The sequence below is a fragment of the Gadus macrocephalus genome, chromosome 12 (genome assembly GCF_031168955.1).
Source record: "Gadus macrocephalus chromosome 12, ASM3116895v1".
In the NCBI taxonomy this organism is placed as follows: Eukaryota; Metazoa; Chordata; class Actinopteri; order Gadiformes; family Gadidae; genus Gadus; species Gadus macrocephalus.
Window position 1 is genome coordinate 11,984,200 of NC_082393.1, and position 18,630 is coordinate 12,002,829.

Genomic DNA, 18,630 nt, shown 5'->3' on the forward strand with positions numbered 1-18,630 from the left:
AAAGGCTTTGAAGTGGCTACCGGAGAACTGGGGCCCATTGTCACTTTTAAGAAATTCACAAATTCCATGACGAGCAAACATGGATTTCAGGTGCACCACCACATCTGTGGACCTTGTGGGTGACAGCAGTGCAACTTCCACGTACCTCGAGAAATAATCTACTACCAGTAGATAGGCCTTGCCTTTCAGGGTGAAAAGGTCAGCTCCCAAGGTTTGCCAAGGCCTGTCTGGCATCTCCGTTGGCATCAGCGGCTCTGTGACGTTCCTTCTCTCCTGAATGCAGGTCCTACATTTCAGCACCATGTCATTCAGCTGGCTGCTGAGTCCTGGCCACCGTCTGTTTGGCCCGGCCCCTGCACTTTGTCACCCCCAGGTGTCCCTCATGTAGTCTCTCCAGCACATCACCTTGTAAGGCCGATGGGATGACGAGCCGCGTGCCCCGCAGCAGCAGTCCATCGTGCACAGTCAGCACTGCTTTATCAGCCCAGTAATGTCTCAGCACTCCCTGCAGTTGGCTCTTGTCAGGCCAGCCGTCTGTGCAGTACTCCATCAGTGCAGAGCATGTGCTGTCTGCCTTCAGGTGGTCACGTAGGCTGCTCAGATAATCTCCACTGACAGGAATGTTGCTGATGACAGAGTCTACATAGATGTTGGTGTCCTCTAGTAGGCTTGTTTCTGTGTTCGCTCTTGCGGCTCTCAGAGGAGCACGAGATAAGGTGTCGGCCGTCCACAGGCTTTTCCCAGGGACATGATTAACTGTATAGCTGTACCTCATGAGTCTCATCCTAAACCTTTGGATTCTTGGTGGGAGGTCATCCAAAGCTTTCCCTCCCAGCAGACTCACCAACGGCTTATGGTCAGTTTCCAGCTCGAATGGTCTTCCTAGGATGAAACAGCTGAACCTTTCACACGCCCACGTTGCAGCCAAGGCCTCCTTCTCCACTTGAGCATAGCGCTGCTCTGTCGGTGACATTGACCTGGAAGCATATGCCACAGGTGACCACATGGCATTGCTCTTCTGCAGCAGGACTGCCCCCAGGCCAAAGGAAGAGGCATCAGCAGAGATTTTTAGTGCACTGTTTGGGTTGTATAGTGTGAGCACCGGTGTGGATGACAGCTCTGCTTTTAACCGATCGAAGGCGGTCTGCTGCTCTATCCCCCAGTACCAGTGGTTCTTCTTGGACAGCAGGTCTCGTAGCACTTTGTCTTTTTCAGCCAGGTTAGGCAAGAAGCGGCCCAGCTGATTGACCATGCCCAGAAAACTCCTGAGTTCGCTGACATTTTTGGGTGCATCCAGCTCTTGTACTGCTCTCGTCTTCTCTGGATCTGGCTTCACTCCATCTGCAGAAATCACATGACCCAGGAATCTGATTGTGTGGCGTGTGAGCTCACATTTGTCCATGTTGAGCGTAATGCCGGCCTTTTGTGCCTTCTCTAGCACCGCATGTAGCCGCACATCATGCTCCTCCTGTGTCTGTCCCCAGACCAGGATGTCATCCATGTGACACAGTACCCCCTCCAGGCCACCGGTCACTTCTGTCACCATCATCTTTTGGAAGTGCTCGGGAGCTGATGCTATGCCGAAGGGTAGACGGTTGAAATAGTAGCGCCCAAAAGGCGTGATGAAGGTGGTGTATTTGGCCGACTCTTTTGTCAATGGTACTTGCCAAAAGCCCATGTTGGCATCTAGTTTGCTGAATACTGTTGCGCCAGCTAGCATGCCCAGAGTGTGTTCGACAGAAGGCAGGATAAACTTTTCTCTGCATACTGATTCGTTCATTTTTGTGAAATCCACACAAATGCGGACAGCACCTGCTTTTTTCGGCACCACCACCATCCCGGCACACCAATCAGTCGGCTCCTCAATCTTGGTGATTACGCCCATCTTCTCCATACGGTCTATCTCCTCCTTCACTTTCCCCATAAGCGGTAGAGGTACTCTGCGTGGTGTGTGGAGAGAGAAGGGCACAGCCTCTGGCTGTAATTGAATTGAGTAGGGCCTCTGAACAAGACCCAAGCCGCTACACAGCTTCGGATACTGTTGTTTCAACGATTCCATGGTGATGCCGTCAACCCTGCACACAAGCTGAAGCTTTTCTATGGCAGGCCTTCCCAATAGTGCAGTGTGCAGGTCTTTTACGACATAAATGTCCTCTATGGCTGTCTTTTTGCCACCGCGCAGTGTTTCTCTGGCGACACCTAGGACAGAGAGTACATTGCCACCTGGCCCAAACAATGGGCGTGTCGACTCTGCCAGGTGCTTCACATCATGCCCCCCTGTAATCTCATGGTACACCTCGGCTGGCAGGGCGGTGACATCAGCACCAGTGTCTATTTTAAAGCACACAGTTTTTTGTCTCACTTGTAGCTGCACCGTCCACGGGTCTTTTCCAGAATCCACGGCCCCCAGGAAAAAGCACTCTTCTTCCTCTGTAGTGACAGCATTCAGAGATTTCGCACTGCTTCTGCACACCTTGCCATAATGTCCATTTTTGCCACAGTTGTGACACACAGCATCTTTAGCAGGGCATTCCATTATACCATGCGAGGGCATTTTTCCACATCTATAACAGGCCTTTGAGCCTGACTGTGGCCATGCATTAGGTTTATCTTTGCCTGGTGATTGTGCCTGAGGCTTTGAGGGAAATTTTCTGTAGCTTTTAGCATGCACAGCATCAACATTAGAGCACCTGCTTGCACCGCCATTTTCTCCTCTTAAGTCAGACTGCTGTCGTCTAACTTCTTCAGACTGCCTTGTCTTAGTTATAGCAGTTTCAAGGGTAAGGTCTCTGTCTAGCTGTAGCTTTTCTGACAATGAGACGTTTCTCAGCCCGACCACTAACCTGTCGCGGATCAGCTCGTTCCTTAACTGTCCATATTTACAGTGTTCAGCTAATCCGTATAGAGCAGTGATGAAGGAATCCACCGTTTCTCCTGGCAGTTGCACACGCTGATTGAACTTGGCTCTTTCGTAGATTACATTCTTTTTAGGCACAAAAAATGCATCCAAGCCCGCCTTGACATCCGTGTACCCCTTCCTCTCATCCGCAGTTAGCGTTAGCCCTTTTAGCACATCTTCAGCTTCATCGCCCATGCAATACACTAACGTGTTCACCTGGTTTTCTTCCGACGTCGCGTTTAAATTGCTTGCAAGCCGAAAGCGGTCGAATCTCCTTATCCAACGCTCCCAATCTTGAGGCTTTGTAAAATCGAATGGCTCTGGAGGTTGTATTGTGAACGTAGCAGTTGGTGTAGGTTGCGCCATAGCTGCCGGCTCATCTCCCATTCCCGCGTAAACGATATACTTTCCTCTTCGTTGTCTTTCTATTTTTTTTTTTCTTTTCACTCCGCTTACAAGTCGCCCAGTTCTGACACCATGTCGGGTTATTCTTATAATAAGGCTCGTACAACGACGTAGTCGGAGTGTGTCTTTATTAAGCTTCCTCTCCAGCCGTAACCGTACACTAGTGTGCGCATGCACGGGACTCCAGCTAACCCCGCCCCCGGTACAGACGTCATCAGGTTGCTACAAAATAAAGGCATTCCTTACAGTATTATTCAATAATACCACAGTTAGCACAGGGTCAGTCAACCTTGAGTTCAGCGTTAACTCTGTGTTTGTTAAACCTCCGTTCTGGCCCTGCTACACAGGCAGTGTTAATCCAACACTTAAGAGTCAATTTTAACACCATTCCAGATAACATACGTTCCCTATCTACAAAGTGTTAAAATTACACTTACCATAGAGTTACATTATGAGAGTTAATCCAAATCTGATAAATTAATATTTGGGACTATATAACACTGACAAGTGTGACTGAAGTTTTACACTATGACGAAAATAACACTGATAGTGTTATTAAGATTTCACACTAGTTTTTTTTAAGTGTTAATCTGAAATAACTCCTATTAATTTACTCTTAATGAGTGCTAGACCTACTTAACACTGAGAGATTTGTCCCTACAGTGTTGATTTTTAACTGACTCCTACTAGTTTTAAAACACATATACTTGTGTATTTACTCCCGGCTATATTATGCAACACTTATTTTTCTACCCTACCATGTCCAGCTTACACTTAAAATAAATAAAATAAAAAGTGTCTGCAGGAGAAAAGCAAAACACAACAATATATCCATGTCTTAATACAAATTTATTAAAGAAATAAAGTTTTACAGAGACTCAGGTGAAAAACAAATACATTTATTTTAAGAGACAAACTTGCATACATACCCACAACATACTAAAATTGACGTAAAAATGAGTTTGCCTAGGACGTTATTAGGGCTTTTAGAACACAGCCATAGAACAATCAAATTATCCCCATTCTGAGTTAATTTATACACAAACTACTGTAACAGTCTAGCGCAAATCTCTGCGACATGAGGGCTCTCCCGGACTTGCCTTTGTCTATGTTGTACACAGCGGTCTGTACAAAGGTGTACATGTTTTGGAGCATCTGATTGTACATGATACCAAACACAAAGTGTGTCTTAAAGAGTTTGTCGAAAGCTCCAAGAGAACTGGTTGACCTGAATGGTATGGCCTGCTTGTCAATCACGATGAAGAACTCATGGATGGTGGCCCTATTCATCCCAATGGCAAGAAGATAGGGCTGATTGGAGCTGGTGATGGCATCAACATGTTCCTGGACGCTTGTTCCACTCTGATAAAAGATGGGAGTAAAGTTAAACATAGATCAGAATATAATGCTTTAATCTGGTTCAAGACCGTAATTATTCTTAAAGGTATAAAATTAAGTTTGAAATACATCTCATATATTTTGAGAGTTTGAAATGTTAAGTTTAAGTGGCATAAGAGATTATTTATAGGTTGTTTATCGATGTCCATCAATTTAACATTACAGATGTTGGAAAAAATACAAGGGCTGCACAGCTCCGATGGCTAGTCCGACAGAAGCTTTTGATTGAGACATTTTAAGTATAATTATACCAGATGTGCCATACTATTCTTGTATGCTTAAACACTCATTTACCAGGCCTTTGACATCTCGGAACCGTGGAAATTCAGTCAGGATTTCTGAGGATTTCTCTTCATCGAGGACGATCTGACGACGATATTCAAATTAGGGTTGGGCAATCGTCTACAAGCTTCCATCGTCCGATAGCGCCCCCTAGCGATCGCTGATAGTCGATACTATCGGGTGGGGCAACTTTATAATAATTCTATAATATTATTATTTATAATAATTTATCTTTTTGAAAAAAATCAAGCGTGAGCCCTGAGCCCCCGCTGATTTAAGTCGGCGCCGGCGGCGCTGTCATGATGACACACGCTGATGACACACAGCTCGTAGCTGTGTTCGAAATCGTTCCACGGATATAGTGCACTATATAGGGTGCTCGCTATTTTGTAGTGTTGTTCGAATTCTCACTGGTTAATTTCATGCCATATATAGTGCACTTAAAATACCCAAAATGTGAGTGTACATATGATGTTCCCTACGTGTTACTCCCATATACCACAATGCAATGCGGTCATGTTTTTCCGGAGGAGAAGAAGAAGCTCAATAACCGCAAGCGGCGAAAACGAATACATTTAATGATGGAGTCTCCGGCTTTCGTTTAGAATAAAAAATAAAAAAAATATTTGGGATTTAACAAGAAAATGAAACATTCAAAATTAATAAGAAAAACCTTGTTCAAGGAAATGTAAAATTCAACATCAATACAACCTCCAGCTTTCCTCGAGAGTGCCCGGTTTGTTTACATGATCTGGGCGCATCTGTCTGCGTCACACAAATACCCGGCGCATTTACTGACGCAAATGACGTTTAGAAATGTTCAGCGTAGTGTCCGAATTCTCGTTTGTTCGTTCCCTATGTAGTGCACTATATCATGAACACTATAGGGAATAGTGAGTGAGTGAATAGGGAACGATTTCGAACACAGCTCATGTACCACAGCTGTGACCCGGAAATGGTGCAGCGGGGTGTGATGTAATTTCGCCGTGCGAGCAGACCGGTAGGTTTCGAGCCCCTCCCCTCTCCTCTCGCAGCAGTGAGTGAATACAGCAGGACAGCGCTACATAGTATGTTTTCCACCGGTGCCAGTTAATTTAAATTACAAGTTGCGGGGCTTTTTAAATAGAAAAAATAGCTACCACAGCGCTTTAAAAAAATAAATAAAAAAATAATAATATTAAATTAATTATTAAAATATAATTATCGCCTTTTTATCGGCAACTTGAGACGATCGACGATGGAATCCATCTATCGTCGATAGTCGATAGAATCGACTATCGGCCCATCCCTAATTCAAATGTAATCTTCATCTTTTGCTTGATAGTGGCCTCATCAGAAGAATACTTCATGAATGACATGGCCTCCTTGCATTGCTCTTCAGTCAGGGTAATCTCAGGACTTCTTAATGCATCTCTTCGAGCTTTCGGCCCTCCACCAGTCTGACGAGGAGAAGTTCTGGTCGCTGGTAGCTCATCGCTCCTCTGGATTGTTTTGAGCCTCCATGTAGGGCTGGGCGATATATCGAATATATGCGATGTATCGCGAGATGTTCTCCAGGGGATGTATAAAATGCCCCTGTCGCGAACATCGAATACAAATTGGCACGCAATGTTTCTTTTTGCCGCCGCCGGCATACTCGTTGTGCTTTCACGCGACGATGCGACAAGATCTCATAAGTGAACGATGCGAATTTCGCGTGATGACAGCCAATCAGCGTTCAACAGCGTGGCCACTGAGTGACATGTGTAACGTAACAGCCAACCAGCGTTCAACCGTCAAACTCGGTGCAGTGCAGTCCGGGGGGAACAGCAGCATGGAGGAGAAAGTGATTGTTGCCGTTTGCGACTCCCGGAACTCTATATATAATAGTATATAATCAGGGACGCTGGAAGTGGGGGGGCTGGGGGGGCTGTAGCCCCCCCTGGTGGCGAGAGGCTGAATGTGAAATGCAAAAACCCCCGTGGAAATAAATACATAAATATATCAGACTATTATTATACTATTGTCATTTTATTGACATAACTCAAACATATAGATATCACAAGCAGTAAAAAAAAAATTAAACTCTCACCGAAGTCCGTAGATTCCCGATACGTCCCCCCCGTCCCCCGTCCCCCGTCCCCCCCCGTCATCGGAACGTTTCTCAGCCCCCCCAACTGTGAATTACTTTCAGCGTCCCTGTATATAATATGATTCATATAATATGAATTGTTTATATAATATCACGGCCAAAAGCTCTGTGCGCCTCCGGATGGCCGTAGCGTGGGGAGCTCATAGGGATTGGGCTTCTCTGGGTTTGTTTAATGCACAGCGTTCCCTTCTCTCGCTCTTTCCTGTGGCTCTCTAAACACACTCACTCCCCCCGCCCATTGCGAGTCCACGAGATTCTCATGGACGTGCGTGTGTGACGTAGTCTGGAAGGCGCGCTGCTGTAGGTGTGTGTACCTCCGACCGGTGAGTGAGAACAGCCAGAGAGAGAAAAAAGGATGGAAACTGAGGATTTGGTTTCGAAAACGAATAGCACTGGATCCTTCGTCTGGCAGTGTATATATAATAATTATTATTCAAACTGTTAATAAATAATTAACGGTTTGAATAAATGCTGTGTTGGTAAATCTAACTTGCTGTGATTTTCCTTTTCTTATGTGCAAGTTCTAAATTGTTCCAATAGAAAGCACTAATGAGTTTAAACAATATGTTGTTATATGTAATCTACATGCAGACTTATGTTTCAGTAATACTAGAATTATTACTGACGTAACATTATGCCAGACATGGTTGAATCGAGCATTTATGATGTGCTCTAGAGGAGATTCAAAATATATCGAGATATATATCGTGTATCGAGATATAGTCAAAAAATATCGAGATATTCATTTTGGCCCATATCGCCCAGCCCTACCTCCATGCTAAATAGCCGGTGCCACTTTCACCATCATAGAAATGTTCCTTTAAATTAATACAAACAATACTTACTAAGTAGATAACTGTAGGCCTACTTGTGTACACCCACCACAGTCAATATCTAATTGCTTATTGCATTGTAGTTTCTGTATATTTGTTTGAATGCATAAAATACTTACATATCCATTTTTGGAATATGGATCCATCAGGTATGGGAACATGGAAACTATGCCTTTGGCATACATCTCTCTGACATGCCGTGGCAGTGCCATCCTGCCACGGGTAAAATAACATAATAACAAACAAGTCTTCTAAGATGGAAGGTTTAAAGTTTACGAACTAAAGGTGCGGCCACACCAACCGCGTTGCTCGCGGTAGGGGCGTTGAAAATCTGCATTTTTGCATAGGGAACCATTGGTCTAGGCGCGGTACACGTGGTGAAGCGTTGCGTTGGGGGCTTTAGGCGCGGAAGTTGCACGTAATTACGCACGTAAACGCAGTACCGCGCCCACCGCACCAACGCCCGGAGTTCAGAAAATTGAACTTTCACTGCTTCAACGCGTGACGCTAAGCCACGGTAGCCAATCAGCGTGGAGCTTGACCCGACGTCACTGGCAGAGTAGTGAGCTTGCACAGAAGCATACGGCCGACATCTTTCTTTATTCTGGGTGGAAATAGTGACATAGTTACGCCATTACATGCGTTTATGGAAACATTTCTAGCGAGAAATGTGCATTTTACTTTCAGAATGTTCGCTCGGTGAATGTGAAGGATGTTTGGTTTGATAGTTATGACAAAGAGGGAACGCTCCGTTCACTTGCATGGACAGAGTCTCTGGTTGCTCAGCAACCTCAACGTCTTGGCGGACTATTTCTCTGCTGATCAACACTACGAATGCTGGAAACACACCAGACACACCATGTGAAGTTATTTAACCCGATTAGTGTTATTTATATCCGAGATTATTTAATCTAACCCGATCTAAACTCTATCATGCACCCAAACGCGGCGTTTGGGTTTCCTACCTCGGACTCCAGCGCAGCCACGGCCGACATCTGACGCTTGATCATTGTGTGGTGGTTCAACGCTTCCAACGTGGTTCAACGCGTAAACAACAACAATCGCCGGTGGGGAGAAGCTATTTTTCCATTGACTGGAAGCCTGCTTTATTTATTGTAGGTTACAAAAAATAAAGAAAATGGCGGCATTGTTGTTGTTATCGATTTTCTATCAGTTCTCACCACACAACGACGTCTCATCTTTGCTACTTGAATGTCGGTATGTAATGGTATGGAGTTATTGAAACTTACGTGTAAAAAAGACTAGAAATTGAATGTTTATTTTTAAGCCTCGAAAGTTGCACTGGGTGCCTTTAAGACTCTGACTTGGCTCTATATCAGCTTTCAAGTAAGCTAAGTCTTCTGTGACCTCCTTTAGCCACACTCGCCCGACTTTTTGCTGCGTAAATACTGGTAAGCTTCTGAGCTTTTTAGGTTCATCATTGCCTTACCATCGCAAGACACAGACTCAATGAAGTAAGAGAAAATGCTGCTGTATGTTATCCTAGGCCAGTTTTTAACTTCGTCTTCCCATGCAGTAACTGCAGAGGGCAAAGGAATAATTATATTGCCGTTTTTTACTCGGTGAGGTTGTGTTACATCAATCTCGTATAGTAACCGCCGGTTACTAACCGGAAATGAAGCCCACAATTCAAGCCAAGCATCATGGGGCGTTGGAAACTTGTGGATAGGTTTTCAATTTGAATAAAGGAAATCAAAATATTTGACAATGTTATTCTATTTTTATTGTTATAACTTTTGCAAATTTAATTGAGGATTCCTTTGTATCTTTGCATATTAAAATACATCTTGAATAACGTATTTACTTACAAATTACATTATTAAATTGCAAAATGATTTGTCAATGGCATAATGTAATAACTTATAATTGCGTTGCCATTATTCCATAATGTACAGTGTACGAAAAGGAACAATGGATGCAGTTGCGCCATGAAGTCATCAGGTTGCAACATTCTACACATCTACAACAAGACAAACATTTATTATGTAGAAATTCAAACAACGCTTGAATCTTATTCTGTTACACCTACATTTGCTTACATTTTAGGATACAAACGAAAACCATGTAAGTGACGTTTACAGTTGTTCATGAAATAGGTTTATCTTAGAAAGAAAATTATATATAATTACTATAATTGACACATTCTAGAGCTCATGGCTGCAAGCTCAAATAAACGCCGTCCTTGGCTCAATTTCAAAAGCCCTGTTCCAAAAGTCCTTGCCTGCTTTGACCAGACTCCGAAAACAGCACAGAACGACGCCTCGACTGCGTTGCCTCCTGCCACATTTAAGTTCGGCTCTTCTTCTATCTCGCTGACATGGACAAATCCACCCGGTTAACGTTAATACCGCTATTTTACCTGCTATCTGTTCAGAGACTTTGTCTGTGTGGTCAGAACCTAGGCTTTGCTCCCGTTGAGCTGGCTCCCATTCCTTGTAACGACAAGGCTGTGGAGAAGCTCTCCCGCTTGGCCGTCACCTATATCAACGAGGACCGGACAGAAGGTTACAAGTTTGCGCTCAACCACATCGCGAACGTCCACCTGCACGCTCAGGTCAGTAAAGCCCTAATTGATCCCTATATAGCAAGGCAATTCAATTAGTTTTGAATAGCGACCGTTTGATGGAAATGAGGGGCCGTGAAAAATATGGCTTGAAATGTATGAGCATCGTACAGATAGGTACTGCAAACCACTACAAAGACATAAGAGTGCACATATTTATTTTATCAATTAAAATATTAATTTAAGGTTTACCTAAATGGTTTTTGAGTAAACTGTTGTTTGTTTACTCAACCGCTCAAAAGTCCATTAAAAATACAGCCAGAAATAGGTACAACAGCTTATCAAAAAACAATGAATTAGGCTGCCTGTTGGTGTTAACTCAGAGTGCAACAGCTTATCTGTTCAGCAAAAGACTATAACCTGTGGGCGTCATCCACATCTATCAATCGGTGTCGGTTGAAATGTCTCCCCTGTTGATGTTATTATAATTCCTCATTTCATTGAAATTATTTTATCCTAGTTATGGAGGGAGTTAGTTGGTAATTTGTTGATGTTATTGTGAAATTATAAAACATGCATGTAGGACTGTTGGTCTATCGTCTTATAACCAGAAACATGTGTGTCTTAATTGCCATTTTTATTTATTTATTGCTGCTGGATAGAATCAGTTGGATAGAATTGGCTGATGTCAAGAGTGGTTATTTCAGTCCAGAAATCCAGGAAACGCAGCCTTGCCACAAAGAAGGCTCCATAAACACCATACAGACAGCTGTTCAGGCCATCTTGGCTTTTTTACTCTCCTATATACACAAAGACTTGATTCAAGACTTCAGGAAACCTATATTTGCCTCCAATCTCAAACTCCAAATGCTATCATTAAAAAAAACTAACGCGTTGCATTTTGACATTTTTGAACATCGCTAAAGCCTGCCATCTAACTGGCCACTGTATATTTTGTGCCAAATCCATGAGAATGTGTGTTTGTGTCTGTTTTTGTGTGTGTTTGTTTGTGGTTGTGTTGTGTGCATCAGGGTCCAGCAGGGAATGTGTATTACCTGGACCTAGACGTACTTGAGACAAAGTGTAATGTTGGCAGTCCGAAACCATGGAAACGCTGTGACATCAGACCATACATGGAAACAGTATGACACACACACACACAGAAAATCCATACAATGTCATAATTCAAACTTTTAAGTGTCTGTGTGCATTTTTGTATAGAACGTTGTTCCTCACTTGAACAAGTTTCTCTTTTCAGCAAATCTCTGGCAACTGCAACACCACCATTCTCCACACACCAGAGGGCTTCTCCTACCTTTACAGCTATGACTGCACTCTAGTCCCAGGTAAGCTGCATTATCATCATAAAGGATTCATCTACATTCACTGACGAGCTGAATATTTCTCTCTGTCCGCCTTGCCCTTTCTCTCTACCTCAACCAACTACTTATGTGGATGTCAATCTGATAATAGTAGCATATTTCAAAATCATTATCATGTTACAACCTCTAATTGGTTGTTCAAGCAACATTGCTTTGACTGATTTAGGCTTTGAGGACGGCATACTTAATGTTAGTGATTTAGCGACAAGAAAGACACCGGTCCCTGGTTTGGTGTTCTTAGATGCTCATCTGGAAAGAATGACCATTCTTTTAAAGAAGAACAATTTGTGTCAGTAAGGGGGTATCAGATGAGTCCTAGTTTCCATGCTGGCAGTCTAGTTCTTCATTCTTCATGGATTGCCTGGCTCACTACCTGTTTCTTTAGACTGATAAATGTATAAACAAATAACTAGCACTGTTGCAGCAAATAGGGAGCATTTATACTTAACAAGGGTACTTAACATTTACCATGCGTAAATGGTAAATATCGGTAAGCCTATAACGACAAGGATATGTTGGTTGTAATTAATTCTACAGCAGCATTCAACATCAATTATATTTGTGACTCGTCCCAACCAACAGATTCCCCAGAGAAGTTGCAGCAGACCTGTCCAACCTGTCCCCTCCTCCTGCCAGCCGACAGCCAGGTGGCTGTGGACGCGGCCAGGATCACACTATCCTCCTACAAGAGAAAGTCCACAATGGCAGCACAGCTGGGCGTGAAGAAGATCACCAGAGCCTCGGCCCAGGTGAGCTTCAGTAAAATATTTTCTATTTCGCCAGTAATTGGAACACCCCTGGAGCTACTGTGCCAGGATCTTTTCAAGGATGAGGCTTCGGTTGAGTTTATTATTCAAGTAAGATAGAAAAAAACGTCCGGAAAGCAGCTACAGTAGGTTTAAGTATGTGCACAGGGAGATTCGAACCACTCGTCTAATGAGCCGCTCCAATTGTCCACCGATCTAGGGTGTGTGTGTGTATTTATACAGATGTTTCCTCCTCTAGTAGAAGTTGCGTTTTTCTACAGTTTGGAATGAGAGTTGTCTCCCATATCTCGTGATATGGTGATGATATCTTGATGATGTTCTGCGTAATTTAGCTGGCCGTGCCTATGGTATCGTGGATTCCGGCCCTGTAACGGTTAAGGCAAAAGGGGCCATGTTTTAACATAGGTAACCCTATGTTCAGCAGATTATGCAAATGTATTATGTGTTAGAATGGATCATTTGTATGTCTCAGTAATATTCAGGATGGGGGGGGGGGGTAACATTTGGTTGTTATCAGCCTATGGCCATGACGTGTGGTGCGCAGTTTCATAATCTATTTGGCCCATTGTCTAAGGTCATGCCAACTCTGTGAGTGCAATTAAAGATGTCTGTGGGATATCTTCACAACCATTGGACTATTCTCCCTTCTCTGTCCCCAGAAGGGACAATTCATTGGTGACTTGGGTATAGCTTATCTCTATTGGTGAAAAAGGCACATTAGAATGGAACCTTCAGTAATGTTAGGAGTTACACCTGTAATTACTCTGCTCTAGACACCAAAATGGGACCAGAGACCCTATCTGCCCAAACTCATTGGCCAGAAGTCTGTTCCTATCTTTGTTGGTTTGTGGGTGCGTGTGTTTGTTGAGTGTGTTTGTTGAGTGTGTGTGTGTGTGTGTGTGTGTGTGTGTGTGTGTGTGTGTGTGTGTGTGTGTGTGTGTGTGTGTGTGTGTGTGTGTGTGTGTGTGTGTGTGCGTGCGCGTGGGTGTTACAGGTAAGACCGGTGGAGGCCAGCTTCGTGGAGTACACAGTTCAGCAGTGTCCTGACGGACTAACAGAGAGCGGGACATGCCAGCGACTAAACCTTGAATCTGACACACAGGTAGAAGGCAGCAGTCAAGACGCTGGATGCATTGCCCAATACTATACAAATAATTTGGGCGGTTTATCTCTTGTACATTTTTCCAAACCCCTGAAAGAAAGCCCTACAGACATTTCAATTCCTTATGTGTGTTCTTAGACCGCAGGTTTTTGTGCAGGATCAGTGTATGGTGATTTGGAGATAAACCCTGAAGTTCAAATATTCTGTGAGATGTTCAAATTACAGGTACGTGAAAATAACTTGAAATTTTCTGTCTCAGACTAAATAAAAAGACAGAGAGACACACACACAAAATGGTCACCCAAAATGTCAGCAGAGCAAACTAAAAAAATAGTGGTATTGCAAGGTTGAAGTGAGAGAGAATAACGTAGAAGAAATGTATCAACAATGAAAAAGGAGGTCTGAGTCCTTTCAGAAACGCTGCTATAGCATGGGAATCAAGCTGGCAATAATGATGGGTCTGCTTAGTTATACCAGTGCTCCAGTATAGATTGCCCTAGGCTCTGGCATGCCTACATGGAACAGGGTCATAATTAACGTTAAAACCGTAAACCACTGTTTCACACAGCTAAGAGTTTTGATGTGAGCATTTAATCTATTTTCACCAAGCTCCAAAAACACAAAAGCCCACTTGATATAACTTTAGTACAAAGCTATGCTTTAAGAATCACCCTGGTATCATTTGCATCATAATTATTTTCTACAATAATCAGTAATACAACTTCATGCGTCATTATTGCAAGGGTTTCGAGTTTTGATAGCGAAAAAGACCCAGGTAGATAGACCTCAGGTACTGCAGTATAGGTGATTTATAACTTCTCCAAGTCAGAAGAGGCATACTTTTTTAGAAACTGAATATTGATTGAACTAAAACTGAGCTTCTCCTGAAGGCTTGGCACTTTAACAGTTATTTGCAACAACAGATGCTTTCCTTTGATTCTCAGATAAGTGCTTGATGACTAGATGTCATCAGAGACGTCGGCTAGAGCATGACTGAGCGCATGCTGTGAAATGAGACATCCTTGTTCCTAACTTTCTATCATCTTATATCATCTTCTTATCATTTCTGTAGAGCATTGATACATCCAGACCAGTGCAGCCCCAGGGTCATGACAGACTTCCGAAACCTGTGCCTAGTATGTGGCCGCCCACGTCGTTCCCCAGAGGGGAAACTGATCCTCAAGTAATTTCTGACCCTACTTTCCCCCCCCCGGCTCCTACGGAGGTGCACACTGACCCGGCACCCTTTGACCCTGTGACCTTTGATCCTCCCATTATGGTTCTACCCTCGGATTCCCTTACCTCGTCCTCTAGCGAGTCCTCGGAAGCAATGGCGCCGGTTCGACGTCGACCGCAGCACTACCACGACTTCTCCTCTTCAGAGGAGGAGACAGGGGTCCCACTGGCACGTCGTCCTACCAATGACTTCCGTTACAATAAGAGCAACCGGAGAAAAAGGCAGGCCTTGGGGGAGGTGGAGATCCAGCCCAAACCCAATCATGCACCCATCTTCCTCTCGGAATTTCCCAGTGGTGTTTCTCCCTTCCGCTCCTGTCCTGGTCCGGCCCGATACACCACTGCTTAACTGCAGGCAAGTGCTAGCATAATGTGTTATTTTAGGAGGGTGATAAGTAGATAAGCTATTCTTACCATTGTTTTTACTAGAAAGTGGATCTAATAAAGAGAATAACAGCTTCATTTGCATTGAAACTTTTAACTGTAATTGTTCTCTTGTTATAGTGGGAGCAACATGGGACTAAATTGTAATTATGATGTTTCTGTAAACATGTTCCCAAATGCTACAAAAATGTGTTCATAATATATTGGGTCATATTTTCTATTTTACCAATTCAATATTTCAAACAATTAAAAAAATGTGAAACCTATATTGACAAATACAACTAATAGGTCTACATATGATTATCAGCATACACAAACATAATAAATAGAATGATGTCTCATACCCATTATGAAGGTAATGGATGTATTTTTCATACGAGTTGAAAAAAACTACTTATTTTTACTTGTATGTCGCCATTTACAGGTGCATATTATGTACGCATCCAAATTTTGCAGGCCTTTTTATTTTATAGATCAGCTGCATTGGATATAACTAGACTAAATGCGTATAGACAAGTTCACAATTCGCATTTTTTCTTAAAGAAAGTGTGGATGGCATTTTAGAAGACAAGTTAAAAATTTGTATTCGTGGATCTTGATTGCAAAAAATATTTTGGATGGCGGAACATGTGTGGATCATGTAATATCTGTGAATGACCATTTATGAGTCACAAGTAATGTGCATCTGTGGATTGATAAATATACGAGGCACAACTACCACATAGGCCTATTTGTGTATCACGGTACACAAAACGTGAATCGTCTTCTGTGGGTTATGCATAATAAAGTCAGATACCAAAACTTTCATAGTAGCTTAGAGTCAGGAAAACGCCCAAAGTCTACAGCGCCGGAGCCGGGGCCAGTGGCTCGGCAGGGGCCAGTGACTTGGCAAGTTGAGTTTTTTTACTACGTTTTGTGTTACAGTCGGCCCCTAGCTGCCCCAGTCGACAATTTTCTATACGTTTTTTACGTTTTGTGGGAAGCTATAAATCTAATATGTCTTCGATGCAGCTTATGCTAGTGCAGTGTTCTTTGGAAAAAGTTTGACGGGTCAGGGTCGCTTGTAACTCACTTTATTTTGGTAAAGGTTTGCTAGGATATCTATGAAGAAGGAAAGGAGAGGAATTGTATTATGCATGCGTGGAGATACACTTAGTAAGGCATCTGATGGATGCGTTACCTGGAGCGTTCTGGCCCCCTGTGCTATGTGTTGTGACTTTAATACAGGGCAGGCGTGGACTCAGTTATGTGCTCTGATTGGCTAAGAATGGTGCTGTGTTCCCGCCTCCTGGATACCCGTATGTGTACTCAGCGCTAATCCCTTGCGGCTATGTGTTGGCATTGCATCTTGAATTGTGGCTTGGTGCTGACCACTTGTGGCTATGTGCGGGAATTACACTTGTTTAAATCTCTAGAATTGACACATGATGAATGGCTTCCTGTATGAGCTGGTCGCCTCCCTAAGCTCAGGATCCCTCCCTAGGATGAGAAAGAAGCCCCTCTAATTGGTTTCTCAAATACCTGGGCGCCTCCCTGGGCTCAGGATCCCACCCTAGGGTGAGAAAGAAGCTTCTCTAATCGCCAAGGACATATGTAGCCTGTTGATATGAATGTGTGAATTATCACATTAGGTATATCAATGTAGGCTACTAATCGCTGTAGAGCTAGAATATACTATTGATAAGCAATACATTGAGCTATACAATGGAGAAGCTGTCTGATGTAAGTGAGAGAGAATAACGTAGAAGAAATGTATAAACAATGAAAAAGGAGATCTGAGTCCTTTTGGAAACGCTGCTATAGCATGGGAATCAAGCTGGCAATAATGATGGGTCTGCTTAGTTATACCAGTGCTCCAGTATAGATTGCCCTAGGCTCTGGCATGCCTACCTAGTCTGCAATTTATTCAATTTATGTTGGAGAAGATACTATTGCACCATTTAATATCTTTCAAGAACTTCAAGAATCTTTTAATTAATTTAGTCTATATGATCGCATAAATAGTAATAGGCCTACACGTCATTTCATCACTGTTACTGAAATAATGGTGTGTTCCACAATCCTCGGACTACAGACTTCCGAGTCGATCTCCCAGCTTTCTTGCGGCATTTCTCGGAGGCACGCCCCCTTATGGTCTTCATCTTTCGGAAATCTGAGAGTAGTACATTGCATGGTCTTTCTGTGCGTGAAATACAATGTTAAGTTGTGTTGTTTGTTTTCGGGCTGGTTTGCTGAAGAGGCTAATGTAGCCAACAATAAACAATGACACAATCAGAAAGAACAGGAACGCTATGAATGCTGCGAGACGGCAACTCGGAAGGCTGGCGTCTGACGATTCAGGAACACACCATAAATATGGCAAGCCATTCCCGCCAGAAAACGGCATCAATTAGACGCGTATCACCTTCATTACGCTGAAAAAACGCCGTAAAATGTAGAAAAACGCCGTATTTTACGCCGTCTTGCACAAAAAAACGCCGCTTTTTACGCCGCAGTTAAGCCTTTCAAGAGTGTGCGTAAAAAGCGCTGTTTTGAGCATCAAACTGCGCGTAAAATACGCCGCGTTTGTGCACATCTCAACGGCGTAAAATACGGCGTCTCTCTAGTATGCTAATAATCTCTGCCCTTCTTTTCTCTCAGCCAATGCATTTGAAGTGTTTGCGCCCAATCGCTGAACAAGACAAGCAGACCAAATCAGTTTAGCACAGATCTGCTTTGAGGAGTTCTCCTCTCATTTGTTGTTAGTTGTAGCGTCAGATATAGATATATATTAGTAAATCCAGTTCCAACAGTGTGGTCACCATGGCCATGGCCCAATCGATAGAGACGCTTGCTCTGTAGGCAAGAGGTTGTTTAAAAATAAATAATAATAATACATATAAAGACGTTTCAAACGTTCCATCGAGTCTCTCGCATTCTACAATGGCCAGCTTTATTGTTTGCCATGGGAGCCGGCGACTTAGTCTGCGAGTGGACGATCTGAAACTAAATCGGAAACTAGATTTCTTCTTCGAAGGTTGTGCTCAACACATAACTTCCTCACCTTCATAACGGAGTACTTCGGGGCACCAGATTGCTTTAGAGCGGTACTGATCGCGTTGTGTCTTTCCAGTGTCAAATAGTTCACGAATAAAATCACCATAAGGTCAAGTGCGGCCATAACTAAGGCTAAATATAATTAGACAGTCTATTGCTGGTTTAGGTGGTTGGCTCTTTTTTCTTCGCTGCGTTCTGCCTTCTGGTGTAGCCTGTAACTATAAATGTATCTATTTTTGTAGGCCCTATTT

The 18,630-nt window shown here is 43.2% G+C and overlaps 1 protein-coding gene across 1 annotated transcript; it reads left to right on the plus strand.

The window, feature by feature from the left end:
- Positions 1-9,870: 9,870 nt before the first annotated feature.
- On the plus strand, positions 9,871-15,609 carry si:ch211-262h13.5 (uncharacterized protein LOC571127 homolog). The gene is made up of 7 exons (XM_060066909.1): positions 9,871-10,523; positions 11,504-11,614; positions 11,731-11,818; positions 12,437-12,603; positions 13,616-13,723; positions 13,862-13,948; positions 14,796-15,609. Exons 1-7 carry the CDS (start codon positions 10,287-10,289, stop codon positions 15,306-15,308), a joined length of 1,311 nt encoding a protein of 436 aa, XP_059922892.1. The 5' UTR covers positions 9,871-10,286; the 3' UTR covers positions 15,309-15,609.
- Positions 15,610-18,630: the final 3,021 nt, after the last annotated feature.

Excerpts from the sequence above, each read along its gene's own strand:
- si:ch211-262h13.5 (XM_060066909.1), top strand. The coding sequence starts at position 10,287 with ATGGACAAATCCACCCGGTTAACGTTAATACCGCTATTTTACCTGCTA. Across the intron at positions 11,819-12,436 it reads TGACTGCACTCTAGTCCCAG|ATTCCCCAGAGAAGTTGCAG; the intron begins GTAAGCTGCATT and ends CCCAACCAACAG. Across the intron at positions 12,604-13,615 it reads TCACCAGAGCCTCGGCCCAG|GTAAGACCGGTGGAGGCCAG; the intron begins GTGAGCTTCAGT and ends TGGGTGTTACAG.